The sequence below is a fragment of the Heterocephalus glaber genome, unplaced genomic scaffold (assembly GCF_053883595.1).
Source record: "Heterocephalus glaber isolate CG9 unplaced genomic scaffold, H.glaber_assembly_v1.0 deba00001606, whole genome shotgun sequence".
NCBI classification, from domain to species: Eukaryota; Metazoa; Chordata; class Mammalia; order Rodentia; family Bathyergidae; genus Heterocephalus; species Heterocephalus glaber.
In genome coordinates, this window is record NW_028258377.1 from 36,755,294 (window position 1) to 36,777,215 (window position 21,922).

General features: G+C 47.1%; 2 protein-coding genes across 7 annotated transcripts in view; one reads left to right on the top strand and one right to left on the bottom strand.

The window, feature by feature from the left end:
- Positions 1 to 21,922, top strand: part of Fat2 (FAT atypical cadherin 2) — a 142,254-nt gene that overhangs the window by 83,398 nt on the left and 36,934 nt on the right. For all 5 annotated transcript variants that reach the window (XM_087194932.1, XM_021240976.2, XM_004836552.4 and 2 more), the window contains 9 exons: positions 207 to 518; positions 2,198 to 2,408; positions 4,324 to 4,463; positions 5,012 to 5,293; positions 6,742 to 6,952; positions 10,214 to 14,275; positions 16,079 to 16,275; positions 18,015 to 18,168; positions 19,979 to 20,212. In XM_087194932.1, coding sequence (XP_087051058.1) covers positions 207 to 518; positions 2,198 to 2,408; positions 4,324 to 4,463; positions 5,012 to 5,293; positions 6,742 to 6,952; positions 10,214 to 14,275; positions 16,079 to 16,275; positions 18,015 to 18,168; positions 19,979 to 20,212 — 5,803 coding nt within the window. The remainder of the gene's footprint in view (positions 1 to 206; positions 519 to 2,197; positions 2,409 to 4,323; positions 4,464 to 5,011; positions 5,294 to 6,741; positions 6,953 to 10,213; positions 14,276 to 16,078; positions 16,276 to 18,014; positions 18,169 to 19,978; positions 20,213 to 21,922) is intronic.
- Positions 20,209 to 21,922, bottom strand: part of Slc36a1 (solute carrier family 36 member 1) — an 86,043-nt gene continuing 84,329 nt past the window's right edge. For both annotated transcript variants that reach the window (XM_087194938.1, XM_087194935.1), the window contains exon 11: positions 20,209 to 21,460. In XM_087194938.1, coding sequence (XP_087051064.1) covers positions 21,357 to 21,460 — 104 coding nt within the window. In that variant the 3' untranslated portion in view covers positions 20,209 to 21,356. The remainder of the gene's footprint in view (positions 21,461 to 21,922) is intronic.

Sequence of the window (21,922 nt, forward strand, 5' to 3'; positions counted from 1 at the left end):
TTCTTTTCTCTTTTCTTGGGAGCTTTCCTGTGGTTGAGATTAGTAGAGAACTGAGATCCAAGTGGTTGAGCTTATGGTAATAAAATGAATGAACAAATGGAGTGTGATTTGCATGCTGACAGTAGTGGCGGGTGCAGTGGGTGATGGTACCCAGACACTGCTTTGCATTTGGCCACTCAGGTGCTCATGTTCAATTTTGTCCCCAGGTGACCGTGCTGGACAACGGGGAGCCGTCCCTGAAGTCCACCTCCAGGGTGGTGGTGTGCATCTTGGACATCAATGACAACGCACCTGTGTTCTCCCACAAGCTCTTCAGTGTCCGCCTCCCAGAAAGGCCAAGCCCAGTGTCCCCTGGGGCTGTGTACAGGCTGGTAGCTTCAGACCCAGACGACGGTCTCAATGGCAGCATCACCTACAGCATTGAGGAGAGTGATGAGGAAGGCTTCAGTATCGATCCGGTTACAGGTGTGGTGTCATCCAGCAGCACCTTCACGGCGGGGAAGTACAACATCCTAACGGTGAGCAGATGGATGGAGGCCGGAAATGGGGGGGGGCACCACTGGCAGTGACTTCATCCCAGGATGCAGGAGGAGGGAGGCAGCAGGTGGCACAGTAGAAGTGGTGCGTTTTTTTCTTGGCCTTCTCCCAGAGAACTGAGAGTCTTGGCTTTCACCAAAGGATCAGATTCTGGGCCTTTCTCTTTGAGTGCAGGAAGGGCCTGGGAAATCCTCTGTCTGTTTGTTTGTGTCTTTGGTGGTGGTGGGGCTGATGCTGGGGATTGAACTCAGCACCTTGGCTTCACACTGAGCTATGCCCCCAGCCCTCTGTTTATATTATTTTATTTTGAGACAAGCTAAGTTGTTTTCCAGGCTAGGCTCAAACTTTTGATCCTCCTGCCTCAGCCTCCCAGAGTGCTGGCATGCACCACCATCCCTGACTCCTCTCTGCCCTTATAGACAAGGATTTCACGAAAGTCACAAGGGCTTTGGCATCAAGATATACCTAGGTTTTGACCCTAGCCCTGCCATTCTACACCTATGTGACCTTAGACAAGTGATTTAACTCTTTTGAGCCTTTTAGCACCTGCCTACTTGGGATAAGAACATTTTTCTTGTAGGAAGCCCGTGTATCGGTGGGTTTTCAGGCAGTGGGCTCTCATGTCAGACAGCCTGAATCCAAGCTCAGCTTTGCTGCTGTCCAGGTTTGTGATCAGTTAGGTGAATTCACCATGGTGAGCCCTGGTCTCCCCCTTAAGAGGGAAATGATAATAGTGTCTCTCCTAGGGCTACTGTGAAGATTAAATTAGATGCTACCCACAAAGCTCTAGGTGTAAGGCCAGATAACAGTGAGAACTCAATAAATTCCAGCTTACTGTGTTTATGATTGTTGTAAAGAACACATGTTTGAGGTAAATGTTTCAATTTTTTAAAAAAAATTACAAAGACACTGCCATTAATCTCCCTCAGAATACTCTGTCTCACTTCAAACACACTTATCCCATTATTCATGCCATTTTCTGGAGCAGTTCTGGATATCCTCTTTCATGAGTGTCTCTACAAGATGTGATCACAAATATGGTGAATGCTGCTGCTGCATGGTATCCAGCAAAAAGGCAGACCTATAAAATCATGATGGTGTGTCCTCATTCACCTCAGTCACTGGATCTGGCACTGTACAACTTCCGGCCCTTCCCTAATATCACAATAACCGTGGAAGGTAAACATTTTGAATTGATTCAGAACACGGAGGCAGCCACAACAGTGCAATTGAAGACACTCACAAAAGACTTCCAGAACTGTTCCAGAAAAGTGGCAGTAATGATGGGATGAATGTGTTCAAAGCAAGAGGACTGATTTAAAGGGGATTAATGGCCGCCACGTGAAATTTTACAGTAATTATTACAGTAAAAGTACTGTAATAATTTTTAAAATATATACCTTCACTGTATTTTTTGATCAAACCTCATTATGTGAAGACCATTTTGGGAACTAACACCCAGTAAGCCTTCAGTTAGTGGCCCGTCTTATTGCTTTTCACTAAGCAAGAAGTTCTGAAGTGCAGGTTCTATGTCTTGCTCACTACTGTGCCTGCTGCAGCTAGCAGGATGCCTCACAGCAAGCCCTCCAATGGGAGTTGAATAAATGAGTGGATGAGAGACGCTAGCGATAGTTCAGCTCTGGCGTTGGGCTCTTTTCAGATCAAGGCGACAGACAGCGGGCAGCCACCGCTCTCCACCAGCGTGCGGCTCCACGTGGAATGGATCCCCCAGCCTCGGCCATCCTCCATACCGCTGGCCTTCGACGAGATGCCCTACAGCTTTACAGTCATGGAGACAGACCCCGTGAACCACATGGTGGGGGTCCTTAGTGTTGAGGGCCGACCCGGCCTCTTCTGGTTCCACATCACAGGTGAGGCCCACAGAGGACCTCCCAGCCATACAGGCCAGCCAGGGAACCACCTTCCAGTCCCCTCTCGAGGTCATGCTCTTCTTTTGACCCTGAACGGTGATGACCCCTTCCCTGGTTCCCCAGGTCAGAGGGAAGGAAGAAAGACACTTCTGCCAAGCTATCCTTCCATTATGGACACGACCCCAGCGGTAACCCCAGTCAGAGGTGGGCGTGTCTCCTCACTTCACACACCTGGGAGCTGAATGGTCCAGGAGGGCCCAGAGGAGAAAGCACAAAACCAGTGTAGAACTGTTGTTGATGATGAGCCTGCGACCGTGCTCAGTGTGCTGGTCCCAGGTTCCCTTCTGATGATCAGGGAAAATCTCATTCTTGTTCTTTTGTGGGGGCGCAGGATGCTGAGGATTGAACCCAGGGCCTCCCCCCATGTTTATAAGTGCAGACTTCATCACTAAGCCACACGTTCTAGCCCAGCAATGGTGAACCTTTTAGAGCTTTCGATAACAAACAGCAGCTCACTGCGGCATATGTGCCCTAGGTTCACCACCACTGCTTGAGCCCCATGCTCATCCTCATTCTAGAGACACCTGGGTGCAGGCTCCGATTCCTGTCTCAATATCAAAATTTGTAAAGAATATCTGAGGGGCATGGAGTCCTTTGGGACTCGCACGAATGCTTAGGTCTTCCTCTAAGAATGTTGTATGCACGTGAGCACACCCGCAAATGTAAACCTGCATCCAGATTTTGAGGTTTTATAGACTCTCTGAAACCTATCCAGGGATTTTAAGTTACAAGTCTGTAAGAGTTTCAGCGTCCATGTGAACCATGAAATCCTACTGCAGAGTTTTCTGCCCACACTCAGGGACAGGATGGGATATCCTCTTGACCTCCTGGTCTTACTTCCAGTTCCAATTCCTGCTCTTTTAATTGTTTGTTTTCTTCCATGTATAATTAATGCTGGTACCTTATAGAACATTTAGAAAATACCAATGAATGCAGAGAAGAAAACAAAAATTACCTAAAGTGCAGCCACCAGAAGATAATCTTTTGTTACAATTTTGATGTGTTCTTTTCACATAGGCAGACATACATACATAGGATTATATTTAAATATTTTATAATATATAATATATAGCCTATGTGTCACATATAATATGTAAAATATATATAATAATGTATACAGAGTATATGTTTATAATCTACATACTAGGGTATGTAGGGTTCTGGTAAAATATTGTTTTAGCATACTTTAAATACATATTAACATGAAACATATATAATATAGAGTTTTTTTCTTTTCCCTTTTGTGGTGTTGGGGAGTGAACTCAGGCCCTTCCCCCTGAACTATGTCCCCATTCCTTTTCTCATTTTCTGTTTTGAGACCCGGACTCACTGAGTCACTAAGTCCCCCAGTTTGGGCTTACACTGTTGATTTTCCTGCCTCGGTCCCCCAGGGTGCTGGATTACAGGCCGGCGCCCCCACGCCTGGAGGTATGTTTTAAATACAACCTATTTCCACGGCACTAAAGAGAATCCTATCAGAAGACACGTAAACAGCATCATCCTATTCTATACTTTGCATTCTTCTACTTCACTAGATCAATTTCTTCTTACTGAACGGAGCTACTGTCATCTTCTCCTGTGTCCTGGCACAGAACTGTTGGAGGTTGTTTGCATAGTTCGGTAGGAAGTTATGAAGGGTTCCGTTGCTCCTGCTTGTCTCATGCCGGAGTCAGAATAGTCTATAGCAAAGGTAGCGCACTGTTTCTGCATGGGCTTGGGATCGCTGACCGCCCACGCTCCCATCAGTCAAAGTCGGTCTCTACCCCGCGCTGCAGATCTGTGGTCAAGGCCCGGGTTATGCAGCTGCCGCCCCAATCACTGAGCTTGTGTATTCTTTCTCCCACTCCCGCTCCAGGTGGGGACAAGGACATGGACTTTGACATTGAGAAGACCACCGGCAGCATTGTCATTGCCAGGCCCCTTGATACGAGGACAGGGTCCAGCTACAACTTGACCGTGGAGGTGACCGATGGCTTCCACACCATTGCCACTCAGGTTAGAGGCCTCGGTTGGCAGCCCCTGGGCTGGGAGACGTGGGAGCCCCTGCCCCCAGCTGGAGTGAGGCTGTGATGACATTCGAGGGTATGGTTTACTCCCAAGAATACTAAATCTGGAATCAACCCTCTAGGTGCCGATATATGCTCTACCTCTGTGATCCTGAGAGCATTTTTGCTCCCACTCTGGATCCCTGTAAAATGAGAGGATTCGTCCAAATGAGCATTTGAACTAAGGATTTAACACCATAGGGGCTACCGTGGGTATGAGGAATGGTGGTTAGGCAATGAGCTGCTAGATTTCTACTCTGCCTTCAGCTGCAGTTTTATCTGTCTTCTGTGTTAGGTTTTGACGTAACATTGCATTTGAAGAAGAGACTCGTTAACAAAATGTTTCATTTTGAAAACCACTAGAAAGCACGCTGTCTAAAAGCCTTGGCTGCTGCGTACGGGCACAGTGCTAGGCGTGGATGCCAGTGGGATCCAGACACTCACAGCAGCTGGCCGCACGGAGCCTGCAGCCCACCCTCCCTGTACTGTCCTCCCCAGGTCTACATCTTCCTGATTGCCAACGTGAACCGCCACCGGCCTCAGTTTCTGGAGGCTCATTACGAGGTCAGCGTCCCCCAGGATACCCTCCCTGGGGTCGAGCTCCTTCGAGTCCAGGCCACAGATCAAGACAAGGGCAAAGGCCTCATCTATACCATACAGGGCAGCCAGGACCCAGGGAGTGCCAGCCTCTTCCAGCTGGACCCGAGCACTGGTACCCTGGTGACGGTGGGGAAGCTGGACCTGGGCTCAGGGCCCTCCCAGCACACGCTGACGGTTATGGTGAGCAATCTGGGAGATGGGAAGGGTGGGCTTGCATGCAGGGCACGGGCTGGACACAGAGGCTGCCACAGCCCATGATGCCAGTCATGAGTCCCAGCGGTGATACTGCACAGCTGGCCAGCGGCGTCTTCCATCAAGGATGCCTAGAGCGCAGGTGGATGGGGTGGAAATTCCTGTCAGCTTTGGCTTTCTCTAGACTCCTCCCAAACAACAGGGCTTTCCCTGCTCTGTGACTTCGTGACTACAGTGTGGATTCCCACAGTGTCAGACTAGAAGGGATGGAGACCCTCCCTCCCAGGGCCAGCCCTAGGGCCAGGCATGTAGGATACAAGATTTAAGGGGGACTTATCTCCAGGTCATGTGCCTGCATTTGTATGACCTTAAGAATGAAAGGCAGCTTCAATTTTACACCTTGCATTATCTCAGGTGTTGCAGCCCTGACCCCAGCCATTTCTCTAGTCCTACACCCAGGCTCACAGAGGAAGAGCTACTGGCTCACTGTCATACAGTCATTTTGATGAAACCAGAAATAGGGCCTGGTGTCCTGTCTCGGTCAGGGTTCTCATAAGCTAATGTACCATCCTCTGACACATTAATATATGTTAAAGACCCAGAAGTCCTGCAACAAAGAAAACTGTTTAACTTCATTTAACTTAGTGATCCCCAAATTTACTTGACCACAGACTTTTTTGTGTTTTCCTGCAAAACATTAACCTCTTGAAGAACTGATATTCTCTGAGGCCTAATCTAGAAAATGCTACTTTTCTGCCCGTGTTAGCTTTCTGTTGCTGTGACAAAACAGCTGACATAAAATCAACTTAAAGGGGAAAGGTTTATTTTGGCTCACGGTGTCAGAAGTTTCAGTTTATGGTCTTCGAGCTTCATTTCTTTAGGCCTGGAAAGGCAGAAACATCATGGCAGGATGGAATAATGGAGGAAATAATGGAGGTAAGCAGAAAGAGGAAAAGACTCAAAGACTGGGGGACTAGGGAAATGTGTAGTTCCCAAGGCCACACCCTCACGAACCACTCTCTTCCACTAAGCCCCACCTCCTGTTTCCATCACTTCCCAGTGATGACATCAAATGACGATCTCATCAGTAGATGACCGGATGATTGAGTCATGAGTGGATGATTGAATCAGAGCCTTCATGACCAGTCACTTCCCCAAAGCCCATCAGCAGCCAAGCCTTCAACATAATGAGCCTTTGAGGGACATATTGGATCCCAACCCTAATCTTTTCTACTAAAGTAGGGTAAAGTACAAAGCCTAATAATCAGTAATTGGTAAATCTATTTATAAAAAGGAAAAAAAGCATAAAATATGAAGCCAGCTTGAAAGGAATACACAGAGCTACAACTGGGTATCGTTTTGTTGGCATGGAATTACTCTAATCCTGCCTCCTCCTTTTCCATTTGTTGCTCCCTGTTTACCCCTTGGGCCCACAGGTCCGAGACCAAGAGATGCCCATCAAGAGGAACTTTGTGTGGGTGACCATTCGTGTGAAGGATGGAAACCTCCACCCACCACGCTTCACCCAGCTCCATTACGAGGCAAGAGTTCCTGACACCATCGTGCCCGGCTCAGAGGTGCTTCAGGTCCGAGCTGTGGATGCTGATCGGGGAGCCAATGCTGAGGTCCACTATTCCCTCCTGAAAGGTGAGACGGCTGGCCAGGGTTCAGAAGATGGGGAAACATGCTTTGGAGATCAAGGAAACCACAGAAGCATGATTTTGGAAATTAACCAAGTACCAGGCTCTCTCAGCTTTGGCAAATCACAAACAGTTCTAGAGCTTTCCCTCAAACCACAGTGACCTAAATTAACATACTTCCAAAGATAGTAACAACAATAACAAAAAGACCATTCAAGTTACGGGAGAATTTACATGTATATGATATAAACCACCAATGACCGTGCATGCAGAAGATGCTTATGAACCCCAAGTAACATTGTAAATTGTGATAACTTCATGCATATCCGTTAGAAGGGATGGACAAATAAATATTAGGGGTCTGGCATGGTGTTAGGAGTACCCTATATTTCCTACTAAGGCCACATAACAACTTGATACCTGTTATATGGTTTTCTTTATCTCAAACATGGAAATAATATTAGCCTTCCTAGAAAGTTGTTATTGTTGTAAAAATTCAAAGAAAAAATGTATGTTAATGCCTGTTATAAATTGTAAAATATTATACACATGCTAGGGGCAATTACTTGATATCATTAATGAGTATTAATTACAAGTAGTTAATGTAACAAATCAATATTATAACAAATTGATAATATCCAATGTCCAATGGATTATTAGTGATGGTTTTAATAGTTGATAAGGTACAATTAATATTGATTAAAGATAATTATTAAGTGCTACTAATTGCACATTATCAACTATTAAAATTAGATGCTACAGAAGGACAAAGATGAATATGACTTCCTCACTACCCTCACGGAGAGCATCGTCAAGAAATCAGAGCTGTTTGACATTTTCTTTTTGGAAGAAATGGTTGCCATTTGACAAAAGTCTATTCATCCCTGGAGAAGAGTAACACAAATTAGAATGCATTAATTGTTTATCTTTTATGAGTTATAAAATCAGCTCTTTTATATCATCTCATTGACAACCCCATTTATGGAGACAATAGCTTTATTTTTATAGATAAGATTAGTTTTAACATATTCTTCTGGCTATAGAAGCAACTCTTGCTCATTTTTGAAAGCATGACATTATACAGAAAGGTATAATGAAGAGCATAACACATAGCCATAATTGTCATAACCCAGAGATACCAACTGTGTATATTTCCCTGGCATCTTTTTGTGGCATCTTTTGTGGTATTGAGATCCCAGTGGACCTACAATTTTGTGCTGTTGGTTTTTTCTCTCAGCAGTATAACATGAGAAAGAAGATAGAATTATATTTAGGTAGTGTAGCTAACTACTGTTTTTAAATCTGCTCTTTATGCATGGGAACTGTGCTCTTTGACAGAACTTGGGATCTGTGTCACAGGCCACCTAACCAATCAATTGGAGAAGACTTCTAAGGGTTAGAAGAGTCATAGCTGGTCATGGTGGCACACACCTTAATCTCAGCATTCTGGGAGGCTGAGGCAGGAGGATCAAAAATTTGAGCTTAGCCTGGGCAACTTAGCAAGACCCTATCTAAAAAAATACCAGACTAAAAAGGGCTGGGGATATAGTTCAATGGGAAGGCTCTGTTTCACTCCTCAACACCACCAAACACAAACCAAGAAAAGTGGGAGAGTCAGGCTGAAAATTTTATAATGAAGCTCAGCTGTCTGCTTTGCCACAGAAACTGTAAAATAATTGTAGCATGTGTTAAAGGGAATGAAAAATGTCTCCTGGAGTGTAAGACCTGTACTTCCAGTGGTGAGCAAACTGGTCTGGGAGTTTGTCAGCCATGGCACTGAACAGGCGAGCCAGCCTGGAGAACGCACTTGCCTTTTGATTCTCCTTCAGGCTTCCTGGTCAAATAAAGACAAAGCCTCAGTTGGGTACCAGAATTCCCTTAGTCTTCTCTGCCACTTTGTTACTCTTTGTTTTTATCAGAGAAAGAGGGTAGGTCTCAGGCCCGCACACTTTAGATTCTTTCTAGATGTTTTTCATTGATTTGTTTTATGGTAGCTTCTGATTGATGATGTGTGATAATTTTCTTAAAGTAGCAATATAAAGTTGTCTTTTAAAAATATTTATCAAATTTTAAGAGTAAATTAATTCAGAAGGAAATATCCAGTAAATAATATTATAAAATCATGTGAGCAGTGGCTGGATGGTAAAAAATTATTAAGGTGATGTGAGAATGCCTTAAAGTTTTTTTTTTGGTACCAGGGATCGAACTCAGGTCCTTCCGCTTGTGAGGCAGGCAGTGAAACCACTGAGCTAGATCCCCGGCCCAAAATGCCTTAAATTTTAAAAAGATAAGTATGACCTAGGTGTGGTGGCACAAAGCTGTAATCCCAGCCCTCTGGGAGGCTGAGACAGGAAGACTGTGAGTTCAAGCCTAGCCTGGACAATTAGTGACTTCCCAAGACCCCGTCTCAAAAAAAATTAAGGGCCAGGGATTTAGCTCAGTGGTTCCGGCACCTGCCTCGAAAGTGGAAGGACCTGAGTTCAATCCCTGGTACCAAAAAAAATTTAAAAAGGGTTGGGAGTGGCAGTGTGAAGGCCCTGAGCTCAATGCCCAGTATCAAAAAAAGAAAAGAAGGGAGAGAGGGAGGGAGAGAGGAAGGGAGTCGGGGGAGAGAGAGAAAGAGAGAGAGAGAGAGGCAGGAGGGGGAAAGTGCTGATATAGAAGTGTCATGATCTGGGTATTCTTTTCAGTCTCTCTCCCCAGACTCCTAAGACCAGCAAAGGACTTTCCTACTAGACACCACAGAGGGAACAGACAAGGTCGTTTTAAAAATCCTTATCCATTTTGGCAGTCTGTGACTCCATATTTATAGTTTCATCTTTTAAGTATATAACCAGATAACCAAAGCTATTACAAAGCTATGTAAATGATGGCTACCCTGCTCGCTAATGTAACTGAAGCTTACTAAAGCTTTTCCTATGAAAGTCTCCACTTACAGTCGGGTGCCATGTGCTTTTCCGACAAAGTATAGGTCTCCTTTCTAGGCCTCAAAGACCTATTACAGTTTTGGTTTGTAGCTTACGTTGGGTCCCAGAGATTTCGTAGTGATTAAAGCTGCCATTTATGAAGCACTTACTATGTGCTCCATATTAAGAATTGTATAAAGTGGATACCTACCTTGTCCGCTATATCACAGTAAATCTAGGGTGGCATAGAAGGCAGATTTTTCTGTCCTGGTTTTGTGATAGCCTCTTCATTGGTCTAGAAAGCCTAGTTGGTTTCTCTTGAGAGCATAACAAATTTCACTTCCTCTTGCCTTCTGTTTCAGGGAACAGTGAGGATTTATTCAACATCGACATCCTGCAAGGCATCATCACTGTAGCCCAGAAACTCAATCAGGCAAATCACATCCAGCACACTTTGATAGTGAAGGCAGAAGATCAGGGCTCCCCGCGGAGGCATGACCTGGCTACCGTGGTCGTTCACGTCTGTCCCTCAGACAGCAGTGTCCCCATGTTTTCGAGCACTGAGTACTTTGTGGAAGTCCCAGAATCAATCCCGATTGGCTCTCCAATCTTCCTGGTCTCTGCCACAACACGCTCTGAAGTTACCTACGAGTTAAGAGAGGGAAACAAGGATGGCGTATTCTCCATGAACTCATATTCTGGCCTCATTTCCACCCAGAAGAACTTAGACCATGAGAAAATCTCCTCTTACCAGCTGAAAATCCGAGGCAGCAATATGGCGGGTGCATTTACTGACATCATAGTGCTCGTTTACATCATTGATGAAAATGACAATGCACCCATGTTCTTAAATTCAACCTTTGTGGGCCAAATTAGTGAAGCAGCTCCATTGTACAGCATGATCATGGATGAAGACCACAATCCCTTTGTGATTCGTGCCTCTGACAAGGACAAGGAAGCTAATTCCTTGTTGGTCTATAAAATTTTGGATCCAGAGGCCTCAAAGTTTTTCAAAATAGATCCTAGTATGGGAACCCTAGTCATTATATCTGAGATGGATTATGAGAGCAGGCCCCTCTTCCAGTTCAATGTCGATGTCCATGACCAAGGGAGCCCCATCTTATTTGCACCCAAGCCTGCCAAGGTCATCATCTATGTCAGAAATGTGAATGACTGTCCTCCCAGGTTCGCAGAGCAGATATATGAAGTAGCAGTCGTGGGACCCGTTCATTTTGGGATGGAGCTCCTCACCGTGCGGGCCAGTGACGATGACTCAGAAGTCACCTATAGCATCAAAATTGGCAATGCTGACGAAGCTGTTGCCATTCATCCAGTCACCGGCTGCATATCTGTGCTGAATCCAGCTATTCTGGGACTCTCTCGGAAGCTCACCATTAGTGCTTCTGATGGCCTGTATCAAGATACTGCATTGGTAAAAATTTCTCTGACCCAAGTCCTTGACAAAAGTTTGCGGTTTGATCAGGATGTCTATAGGGCAGCAGTGAAGGAGAATTTGCAGGACAGAAAGGCACTGGTGATCCTCGGTGTCCAGGGCAGTCATCTGAACGATGCCCTTTCCTACTTCCTCTTAAATGGCACCGATCTGTTTCACGTGGCCAAGTCGGCAGGTGTGTTGCAAACAAGAGGAGTGGCCTTTGACCGAGAGCAGCAGGACATCCACGAGGTGGTGGTGGAAGTAAGGGATGATCGGGCTCCTCAGCGGGTGGCTCAGGCTCTGGTCAGAGTCTCTGTTGAGGACATCAATGACAACCCTCCTGAGTTTCACCATCTGCCCTATTACACAATCATTCAAGATGGCACAGAGCCAGGGGATGTCCTCTTTCAGGTGTCTGCCACTGACAAGGACTTGGGGGCAAATGGGACAGTCACGTATGCATTTACAGAAGATTACACATATTTCCGAATTGACCCCTATGTTGGGGACATATCACTCAAGAAACCCTTTGATTATCAAGCTTTAAATAAATATCGCCTCAAAGTCATTGCTCGGGATGGAGGAACTCCACCCCTCCAGACTGAGGCAGAAGTACTTGTCACTGTGAGAAATAAATCCAACCCACTGTTTCAGAGTCCTTATTACAAAGTCAGAGTCCCTGAAAACATCGCACTCTATACCCCCATTCTCCACACCCAGGCCCGGAGTCCTGAGGGACTCAGGCTCATCTACAACATTGTGGAGGAGGAGTCACTGATGCTCTTCACCACTGACTTTAAGACTGGTGTCCTCACAGTGACAGGACCTCTGGACTATGAGTCGAAGACCAAACATGTGTTCACAGTCAGAGCCACGGACACAGCTCTAGGGTCGTTTTCTGAAGCTACAGTGGAAGTCTTGGTAGAGGACGTCAATGATAACCCTCCAACATTTTCCCAGTTGGTGTACACCACTTCGGTCTCAGAAGGTTTGCCTGCTCACACCCCCGTGATCCAGCTCTTGGCTTCTGACCAGGACTCGGGACAGAACCGTGATGTCTCCTATCAGATCGTGGAGGACGGCTCAGATGTTTCCACATTCTTCCAGATCAATGGAAGCACAGGGGAGATATTCACACTTCAAGAACTGGATTACGAAGCCCAGCAACACTTTCATGTGAAAGTCCGGGCCATGGACAGAGGAAATCCTCCACTCACTGGTGAGACCCTTGTGGTTGTCAATGTGTCCGACGTCAACGACAACCCCCCAGAGTTCAGACAACCTCAGTATGAGGCCAGTGTCAGCGAGCTAGCCACCTGTGGACACCTGGTTCTTAAAGTCCAAGCTCTTGACCCAGACAGCAGAGAGGCCACCCGCTTGGAGTACCTGATTCTTTCGGGCAATCAGGACCGGCACTTCTCCATTAACAGATCATCGGGTGTAATTTCTATGTTCAACCTTTGCAAAAAGCAACTGGACTCCTCTTCTTACAGTTTGAGGGTAGGTGCTTCAGATGGGATCTTCCGAGCAACGGTGCCCGTGTACATCAACACCACAAACGCCAACAAGTATAGCCCAGCATTCCAGCAGCACATTTATGAGGCAGAATTAGCAGAGAATGCCAAGGAAGGAACGAAGGTGATTGAGTTGCTAGCCATAGATAAAGATAGTGGTCCCTATGGCACTGTAGAGTATACTATCATTAATAAGCTGGCTGGTGAAAAGTTCTCCATAAATCCCAGTGGCCAGATCACCACACTGCAAAAGCTGGACCGGGAAAATTCAACAGAAAGAGTCATTGCTATTAAGGTCATGGCTCGGGATGGAGGAGGAAAAGTGGCCTTCTGCACTGTAAAGATCATCCTCACGGATGAAAATGATAATGCTCCACAGTTCAAAGCATCGAGGTACACTCTGTCCATCCCATCAAATGTCAGCAAAGACTTCCCGGTTATCCAGGTGCTGGCTTACGATGCAGACGAAGGTCAGAATGCAGATGTCACCTACTCAGTAGACCCGATGGAGGAGCTGGCTGATGAGCTCATTGATGTCAATGAGATCACTGGTGTGGTCAAGGTGAAAGAGAGCCTGGTAGGATTGGAAAACAAGACCCTTCGCTTCAAAGTCAAAGCCCAAGATGGCGGGCCTCCTCATTGGGATTCTCAGGTGCCAGTCCAGCTTCAGGTTGTCTCTAATGAAGTTTCCTTGCCCAAATTTTCTGAACCTCTGTATACATTCCCTGCATCTGAAGACCTTCCAGTGGGGTCTGAAATTGGGGTTGTAAAAGCAGCTGCAGCTCAAGATCCAGTCATCTACAGTCTTGTGCAGGGCACAACACCAGAGAGCAATAGGGACAGTGTCTTCTCCTTGGACCAAGACACAGGAGTCCTAAAAGTGAGGAAGGCTTTGGACCATGAGTCCACCAAATGGTACCAGATTGATCTGATGGCACACTGTCCCCATGAGGATACAGAGCTGGTGGCCTTGGTCTCTGTCCACATCCAAGTGAAAGATGTCAATGATAACAGGCCAATATTTGAGGCAGATCCCTATAAAGCTTTCCTCACTGAGAATATGCCAGGGGGGACTACAGTCATTCAAGTGACTGCCAATGATGAGGACACTGGGAATGATGGCCAAGTGAGCTATCGGCTGTCCATGGAGCAAGGTAGCAATGTTCATGAGCTCTTTGCCATTGACAGTGAAACTGGCTGGATCACCACTCTCAAGGAACTTGACTGTGAGACTTACCAAACCTATCGTTTTCATGTGGTGGCCTATGACCATGGGCAGACCATCCAGCTGGCCTCTCGGGCCCTGGTTGAGGTCTCCGTCATAGATGAAAACGACAATGCTCCTCAGTTCGTTTCTGAAGACTATACAGGATCTGTGGTGGAGAACAGTGAGCCCGGTGAGCTTGTGGCCACTCTGAAGATCCTGGATGCTGACATCTCTGAGCAGAACAGACAGGTCACCTGCTACATCACAGGTAGGGACACCTGTCTTGGATTGGTGGCACCAGGATGCACTGAAAAAGGCCCAACAAGGGGTGGGCTTAAGAGGTGGATCTAAGATGTGCACTTAAATCTTGGCTCTACCACTTTTTAACACTGTGATTTTTTGTGTGGTGGGGGACAAATTACTTAGGCCCTAGGACCTCCACCGCCCCATCTGTAGGGCAGCCTGTTGTCATTGACAGCCTGTTGTCCTTCTCCCAGGGATGCTGGTAAGATGTAACTGGAGGGTGCTCTGAGGGCCCCCTGTGAATCAGGAAGTACTTTGCAAAGAGGATCTCATCATTTCAGGTGAAGTAAGGGTCATGCTCTTTACTGTCCGCTATCTTCCAGGGGATGGAAAAGGCCCCAGCAGTTGTGTGATCCATGAAAATTCTGCCAGGTGACTGACTGTCTTTATAGAGAGTGACCTTCCCAGGGCCAGTTGAGGGATGATGGAAAATTACTTTTTGTCCCTCAGAGGACCAATGTATTGAAATGACAGCCTTCCTCAGGTATGGTTCTAGCACAGTCTCATTTCACAGATGGAAAACCCAAGGCCCAGATGAGGGGAGAAACTCAACCAAGGTCCTATTCTGAATTTGGGTCAGGGCTGGGATTAAAACTATACCCTACAAGCTGCTTTCCTCAGTGGATGCATATTGCAAAACTAAATGCCCGACTCGTTATATAAAGGGTAAGCCAGCGAAACAGTGGTTTCTTCCCCCACCCAGAGTGTCTTTTTTTTTTTTTGAGTCCGGGTCTCACTATGTAGTGCAGGTCAGCCTTGAACTGAATGCATACCCCAAGCTGGTTGTGAACTCACGGCAATTGTCCTGCCTCAGCCTCCCAAGTGCTAGGCTTACATGCATGCACCACCATGCCTGGCCAGAGTCTCTTCTCTTCCTATCTCTGGTGCCATCTCATCCAATTCCCATAAAAATGGTCCTTCTGCTACTACAAGTAGCTATGAGTCTAAAGTTCCAAAAAACCATGGACTCCTGCAGACAGGTCAGAGTTGCATGGAACACGGAGTCTTAGAAAAATAGAACCTTGTCACCTTATAATAATATCAGACACCTGAAAATCAGAAAGCCTTAAAATCTCAGAAAAAGATAATAAATGACAGTGTACAGTGAAGTTTTGGAATAGCTGAATCTCGCGACTCTGGAATCTTGAGTCTCAGGGTGCAAATCTCTCTTCCCACTCACTTGCCAGTGATAGGTGCTGAGGAAGGAAGACTTCCAAGTGAAGCTAGTGTTCCTCTTGCACTTCCACAGGGTCTGTCAATAGTTATAAAACCTCAGAGAGTTTAGTGTCACCGATCACTCCCTGCCCTTCCACACCGAATAGCTGCAAATATTAAACCTGTCTTGTATAGAACAGAAATTTGCTTACCTTTAACTTTCCCCAGGGCTGGAGATTTGGCTCAGTGGTTCTGCCGCCTGCCTCGCAAGTGTAAGGTCCCAAGTTTGATCTCCAGTACCAAAAAACAAACAAAACTCTCCCCAATGACTTCCAGTCCTCAAAATGTAAGAATCCTGTCCCTGTCCCTCACATATTTTGAAGTATTGCTTCCTGCAGTGATGGTTTCATTTAACAGATTTTTAAAAAGTCAGAAGAGTCTTCATAATTCCAAAAAATTGACTTAATACAGAATCATAGGTTCCTAGTTGAGAGAAGAATGTTTTTCATTTCTCAGCAATCCTAAAAGAAGCGTCAGGTGGGCAGCCACCTCTTACACAAAGTCTGGGTTGTTCTTTTGCTTGGCTTCTGAAAGCTATGCCCCATCTTTACAGAGGGAGACCCCCTGGGCCAGTTTGGCATCCACCAAGCTGGGGATGAATGGAGGATCTCCTCAAGAAAGACCTTGGACCGAGAGCACACCGCCAAGTACTTGCTCAGAATCACAGCATCCGATGGCAAATTCCAGACTTCAGTCCCTGTAGAGATCTCTGTCCTGGACGTCAATGATAACAGCCCTCAGTGCACACAGGTGAGAGTCTGAGGGAAGTAGGGCGGGAAGTGCAGGCGAGGAAAGCCGATGAGCAGCTGGGGAGAGAAGGAGGAACCAGAGCAGCTCCTGGGCTGGCTGTCACCCACCTCACCTGCCTTACCTCTCCCCTTGCTTCAGCCTAGCGCCCTGGGCCAGGGACTCAGGGCAATTCCTTGTCCCACCCCATGGTATACAGGAACCATGGCCTGCCTCTCTGTCCCCACACTGCATACAAAGGCCAGGCCTACTTCCCTGTACAGCTCCCACAGGACTAACACACCCCCTCCGCACTCAGTCCGCCCACTCACCGGGCAAACCCCTGCCGCTCATCAGTCAGCCTGGCTCACTGTTCCAGATCCATCCCGCGACATCCCTCCCTCCCTCCCTCCCAGGATGCTTGCATATGAGCGTGGCCACGTCAGCTCGTCAGCTCGGTCACACCTTCCTGCACGGGACCTCTTCTCCACGTTAGACACAGACGCCGACGTGCAGGCGGGATGGCTCCATTTGGTCAGAGATAACTTCTCTAAGGACTTTCCCGTGGAGAAAAATGTCGGTGGTGGGACTTGAGAGAGATTAGCAGGAGAAGAAGTGTGTTTTTAGAGGACGTAAACTAAGAGTCATCGTCACAGTTTGTTTTTAAATATGTTTACAAAACATAGTAATTTTTAACTTTGGAGGGATTTGTATCACCTCGAAGTTTTCAGGTAACGTTAAACCGTCAACATTGTTATTTTATGAAATACGTAATTCTACCATGTGGACTTGCATATCCAAATCAATTTGTATGCACACACGTGGACACATACTTTGCAACACACGTGAGTGCACGTGTCCTGTCACTTTTCCCTCTGCTCCTCTACACTCCGGTCACATAAGAGCGCCACAGCAAGAGATCGCCTGGTTCACAGCACACATGGAAAAAGTCCTCTCCGGATGGCAGGCGAGCGCATTTTGAGTGGGGAGAAAGGTGGCTGTCTTCTCCCTCGTTCCCCTCCAGCTATCCTGCAGCCTCCATCCTCCATGGTGGGCAAGGCAGGACCAGGCTCACCATGGCCTTCCCAGCGAGGCCCACAGCCTCCCAAGAGCCAAAGAGGGGCCTGGAAAACCACCTCCACACAGCCCACCAGGCCTGACGCTTCCACCTAGCATGAGCTCGGGGCCCGAGCTTGCTTAACCTGCTGTGGTGGAGACAGGATGCTTAGAAGTTTGGCCCCAGCCACCCAAGGAGGAGCATGAGTTCTCAGAGACCCCAGCCTGTCCCCTGCCACCCCCAGCAGGCCATGATGACACTGCAGCAGACGAGGCTAGAGCAAGCCACAGGGAACTGAGGTCCAGACTGGCTCAAAGGCCACAAGTCCACCCTGGGAACTCTGGCAGAGAGGTGACAGCTGGGCCTCACCCAGAGCAGGGAACGTGGTCCGGAGTGGCTTGATCTGAATTCTTGTGGGACACAGGTGTTGGGTCAGACCCCCGCCTTGTGCAGGGCTCCTGGGTGGTGGAATTCACCCTCATTTCCCTTCTTTTCTGACTTGTTCTCTTGCCATCCCTCTTAATCTCTGTTTTCCTTACACCTTTTTCTTCCCTCTGTTCCCCTCCCTCCCTCTCTCTGCTCCCCTGTCTCTGCCCATCTCTATTCTTTTAGTCTCTGTTGCTGCTCTCATCTCTGCCCCTCTTCCCCTCTCTGGATCTAAGCATAGCTCCCACAAACCCCCTCTTCTCTGTCTTTCCATCTCCAGCTTCTCTACATCAGCAGAGTGCGTGAAGATGTGTCCCCAGGAGCCTTCATTCTGAAAGTTTCCGCCACAGACTCGGACGCTGATACCAATGCCCAGATCATGTATTCCCTGCATGGCCCTGGGGCACATGAATTCAAGCTGGACCCTCACACAGGTGGGTTTCCCAAGCTCCAGGATCAAGCTAAGAGCTTTTTGCTGAATGCCAAGTGCCAGCGCCATGGGAGGGCTTTGGAGAAGGAGCAGGAATTCACCAACCTGTCTGTCCATCTACCAGCAAACATATGTCAAACAAACACATGCATTGGCACCGTGTGCCAAGCACTGCACTAGATGCTGGAGATACAGTCAGTAGACTGCTAAGACAAGACCCTGGTTTTTTGACCCTACTAGAAAGGCAGTCACTGAATCAGCGGTTTGGAATGTGACTTTGAGATATAAAATTAACTTAGGCTAGGGAGCAGAGGTAAGTAAAACTTCCCTGAAGAAATGGCATTGTGTGTGGAAATGACGGCACATAGGTGTGAACTGCGGTGAGGGAGCTGTCCCGGTGGGCATTCAAGGCCTAGAGAGAATTTTATTGAAGGACCTCAGTCTGGGGAAAGGTGAGACAGAGGGCCGGAAACTAGTGACAGAGGATGGGAGGAGAGGACATAGATGAGGTGCTCTGGGGAGGGAGCCAGATGCCACCTTCAGAGCCAGTAAGCTTCATGATCAAGGAGAGCATCTCACAACAGCAGTGCTGCAGAGCAGAGACCCAAATTCATGGGACTTCTGTGAGGCTCAGGAGCACAAAGCACAGGGAGCCGGAGCCCTGGCTGGTAGCTCAGCGGGTGTGGCTGCCATTGTCCTTACCACTAGCTAGGTGACAGCACACAGCGGGTGTGAACACCCTGGCAGGCAGGGCTGAGTCTGGTGGGGAGGTCAGGTGGGGTGTGCCTCCTTTAAAGAGCAGCCAGCCCCCAGGATGCGCTTTCCAGGGTGCAGCTGCTGAGGGGCAGCAGGGGATGGGCAGGAGGAAGGCCGGGTCACAGGGGCCGGCTGCTGGCACTTGGTTGAATCCAGTAGCTCAAAAGATGACTCAAATTCCAGAGCAGGGAGGTGGCCCGGGAGAGGGGTGTCCTGGGACAGATGGGGCCATGCTGTGTTCCTGACCCCCGGCACGGGTACGCTGAGTGGCTCCAAAGGTTACCTAATCTCCCTCTGTTCGGTATTTGCTCAGCTGCAGGATGATCAGTGAGGACTTGAAAGAAAAATAAACAGGGCAGTGTTTGAAAATATGCAAATAATACATGCTCCGTGTACTGGATTCAAACAGTGTAGGTGTGTGTTACGCAGAAACTGCACAGTAAGCCCGTCCGCCCAGATGTTTATTCTATCAGAATGCTTTTTCCAAGCATCTCTAAACTCTCATTGTTTCATGAAAACAGAGTACTACCTTGGAACTTGCTTTTATTCACATATAAGTGTGTTGCAGATATTACCAAGGCCCAAATAAAGCTCCGTCATAATTCATTTCTATTTGCATAGTACTTTGCCTTGTGGCTAAGTCACAACACACTTCATTAGTCCCTATTTGAAAGACATATAGGAAGACTTCAGTACACTGCTATTACAAACACTGCTGCGGAGAATATCCTAATACATGTATTTTAATCCTTGGGTTAATTCTGTAGGAATGAAGTTACTGGCCAAAGGATAAACATATTTTATATATTATAAATTGCCTCATTGGCCTTTTAAAGTACCTGTTTGTTTCTTGCTGATGATGATCTCAAATTGGTGCTGATGGTGGTTGTGTTTGGAAGGAGGACAAAGCAGGTGGGTGCTGGGACACTAGCAGAATGGCTTTCCTGACTGCTTGTTCCCTTCACATGGCCGGGACTCTCCTCTGCCGCTCTCTAGAGGCCACGTGCTGGGGTGAATTCTCACAGAGAAAGCTGAGCTTCTATCATTTCTCTGGCCAGGGGAGCTGACCACACTCACAGCCCTAGACCGCGAAAGGAAGGACATGTACAGCTTTGTTGCTAAGGCGACAGATGGAGGTGGCCGATCCTGCCAGGCGGATGTGACCGTCCACGTGGAAGATGTGAATGACAACGCGCCAAGGTTCTTCCCGAGCCACTGCACCGTGGCTGTCTTCGACAACACCACAGTGAAGACCCCTGTGGCTGTGGTGTTTGCCAGGGACCCTGACCAAGGTGAGTGTAAGGACAAGATGTCACTTCGGCTCTTCTGCCTCTAGCTCACTCTCGGTGAGGATTCAGCTCTCCTGTCTCTTTGGCACCAGTCAGGACTGTCCCTCCATACTGAGTGTGTGCATGCTTCAAAGTGGGAAACATCTGTCCACAGCAGATACCTAAGTGCAACGTGATGAATGATTTTAGCAACGTTTTGAGCCAGATACAAGGCATTTCCTCCTCATTGTTTCTCCCCTGCCACTTAGACCTGGAGAACTTCCAATACTGTCACTGAACTTCTGGGGCATTTTTTCCTCAAGGCCATTTTCAAGATATAAATTTAATCAGAAATATATTGATGAGGGGCCAGGGATTTAGCTCAGTGGTGCCGCTGCCTGCCTTGCAAGCCCAAGGTCCCGAGTTCAATCCCCGGTACCAAAAAAAAAAGACATTGATGAGAATTATTCAGCTTTAATTAATGTGGCCCCCCAAGAGAAAATTTTGACACTAATTTCATTCAGCCTATTAAATTCTTTTATTAATTCCTGTATGGTGAAGTTGAACCATTTTCAATGTTTTATGTTTTCATTTTAATAACATTATTTCCATCGGGGTTAATTCTCTCCCTTTTAAAACTTAGAAGGTATCTTAGCTTGTTTTCTGCTGCTATGATTGAATACCACAGGCTAGATAACTGATAAACAGTAGAAGTTTATTAGGCACATGGCTTTGGAGGCTGGAAAGTCAAAAGCATGGTGCCGACATCTGTTCAGCATCTGGTGAGGACCTTCTGGCTGCATCATAACACGGCAGACGCCATCACATGGAGAGGCAGAGCAAGTGTGCTACCTCGGGCCTCTCTTCCCCTTTTTATAAAGCCACTAGGGACCTCGTTACCTCATCTAATCCCAGTTATCTACCAGAGGCCCCGGTTCCAAATGGCATTAACGTATGAATGGGCAGATTAAGTTTCTAATACATGAACTTGGGGGGAGCATCTTTAAACCATACCATAAAGCAAATTTGAATCATCAAAGGGTATTTGTTCCAAAGTCTACCAATTATACCATCGGCCATTATGAACGATTCCATTGTGGTCCCATTTTCCTGAATCAAATTTTATAATTCAAGTAGACTCACAGAAGACTAAAAAATGCCCTTGGGGTCAAAGTAACCAGATTAACATAGGTGATGATGATGATGATGATGATGATGATGATGATGATGATGATGATGCTGCTGCTGCTGCTGCTGCTGCTGCTGCTGCTGCTGAAGATGAAGAAGAATGATAAAAGCAGGGTCAAAATATTCTGCCTTTTTTTAAAACACAAATTTAAGACTTTTAGAGGAAATGAGCTTTAGCTTGGTATTGAAGAAAGGGAGAGATTTTGGAGGAATGCAGGGTCCTAGGAAGGGCAAAGGCAAGAGGTAGCTAGGCCTGAGAAACCTGAGAGGGGGGAGGAACAGGTGCAAGTCGACTTGTTTAAGATGCAGACTGGGTCTGAGAAGACAGGACCAAAATACAACAGAGCTGGAGTGACCCGTTAGCCACTTCATCTACTCTTTCATCTAATGGCTGCAAGGTCCTATAAATGCTCCATTGGGTCACACATCCAGGGACAGAAAGCTCCCAATTTGGAAGGAAGCGGCCCCTTCCTTCCAAGGTCCCTCAGACAATTATCAAGTGCCAGTTTTTTCTGTGCTGATACCTGCTAGTCCTGGCCTCAGTCC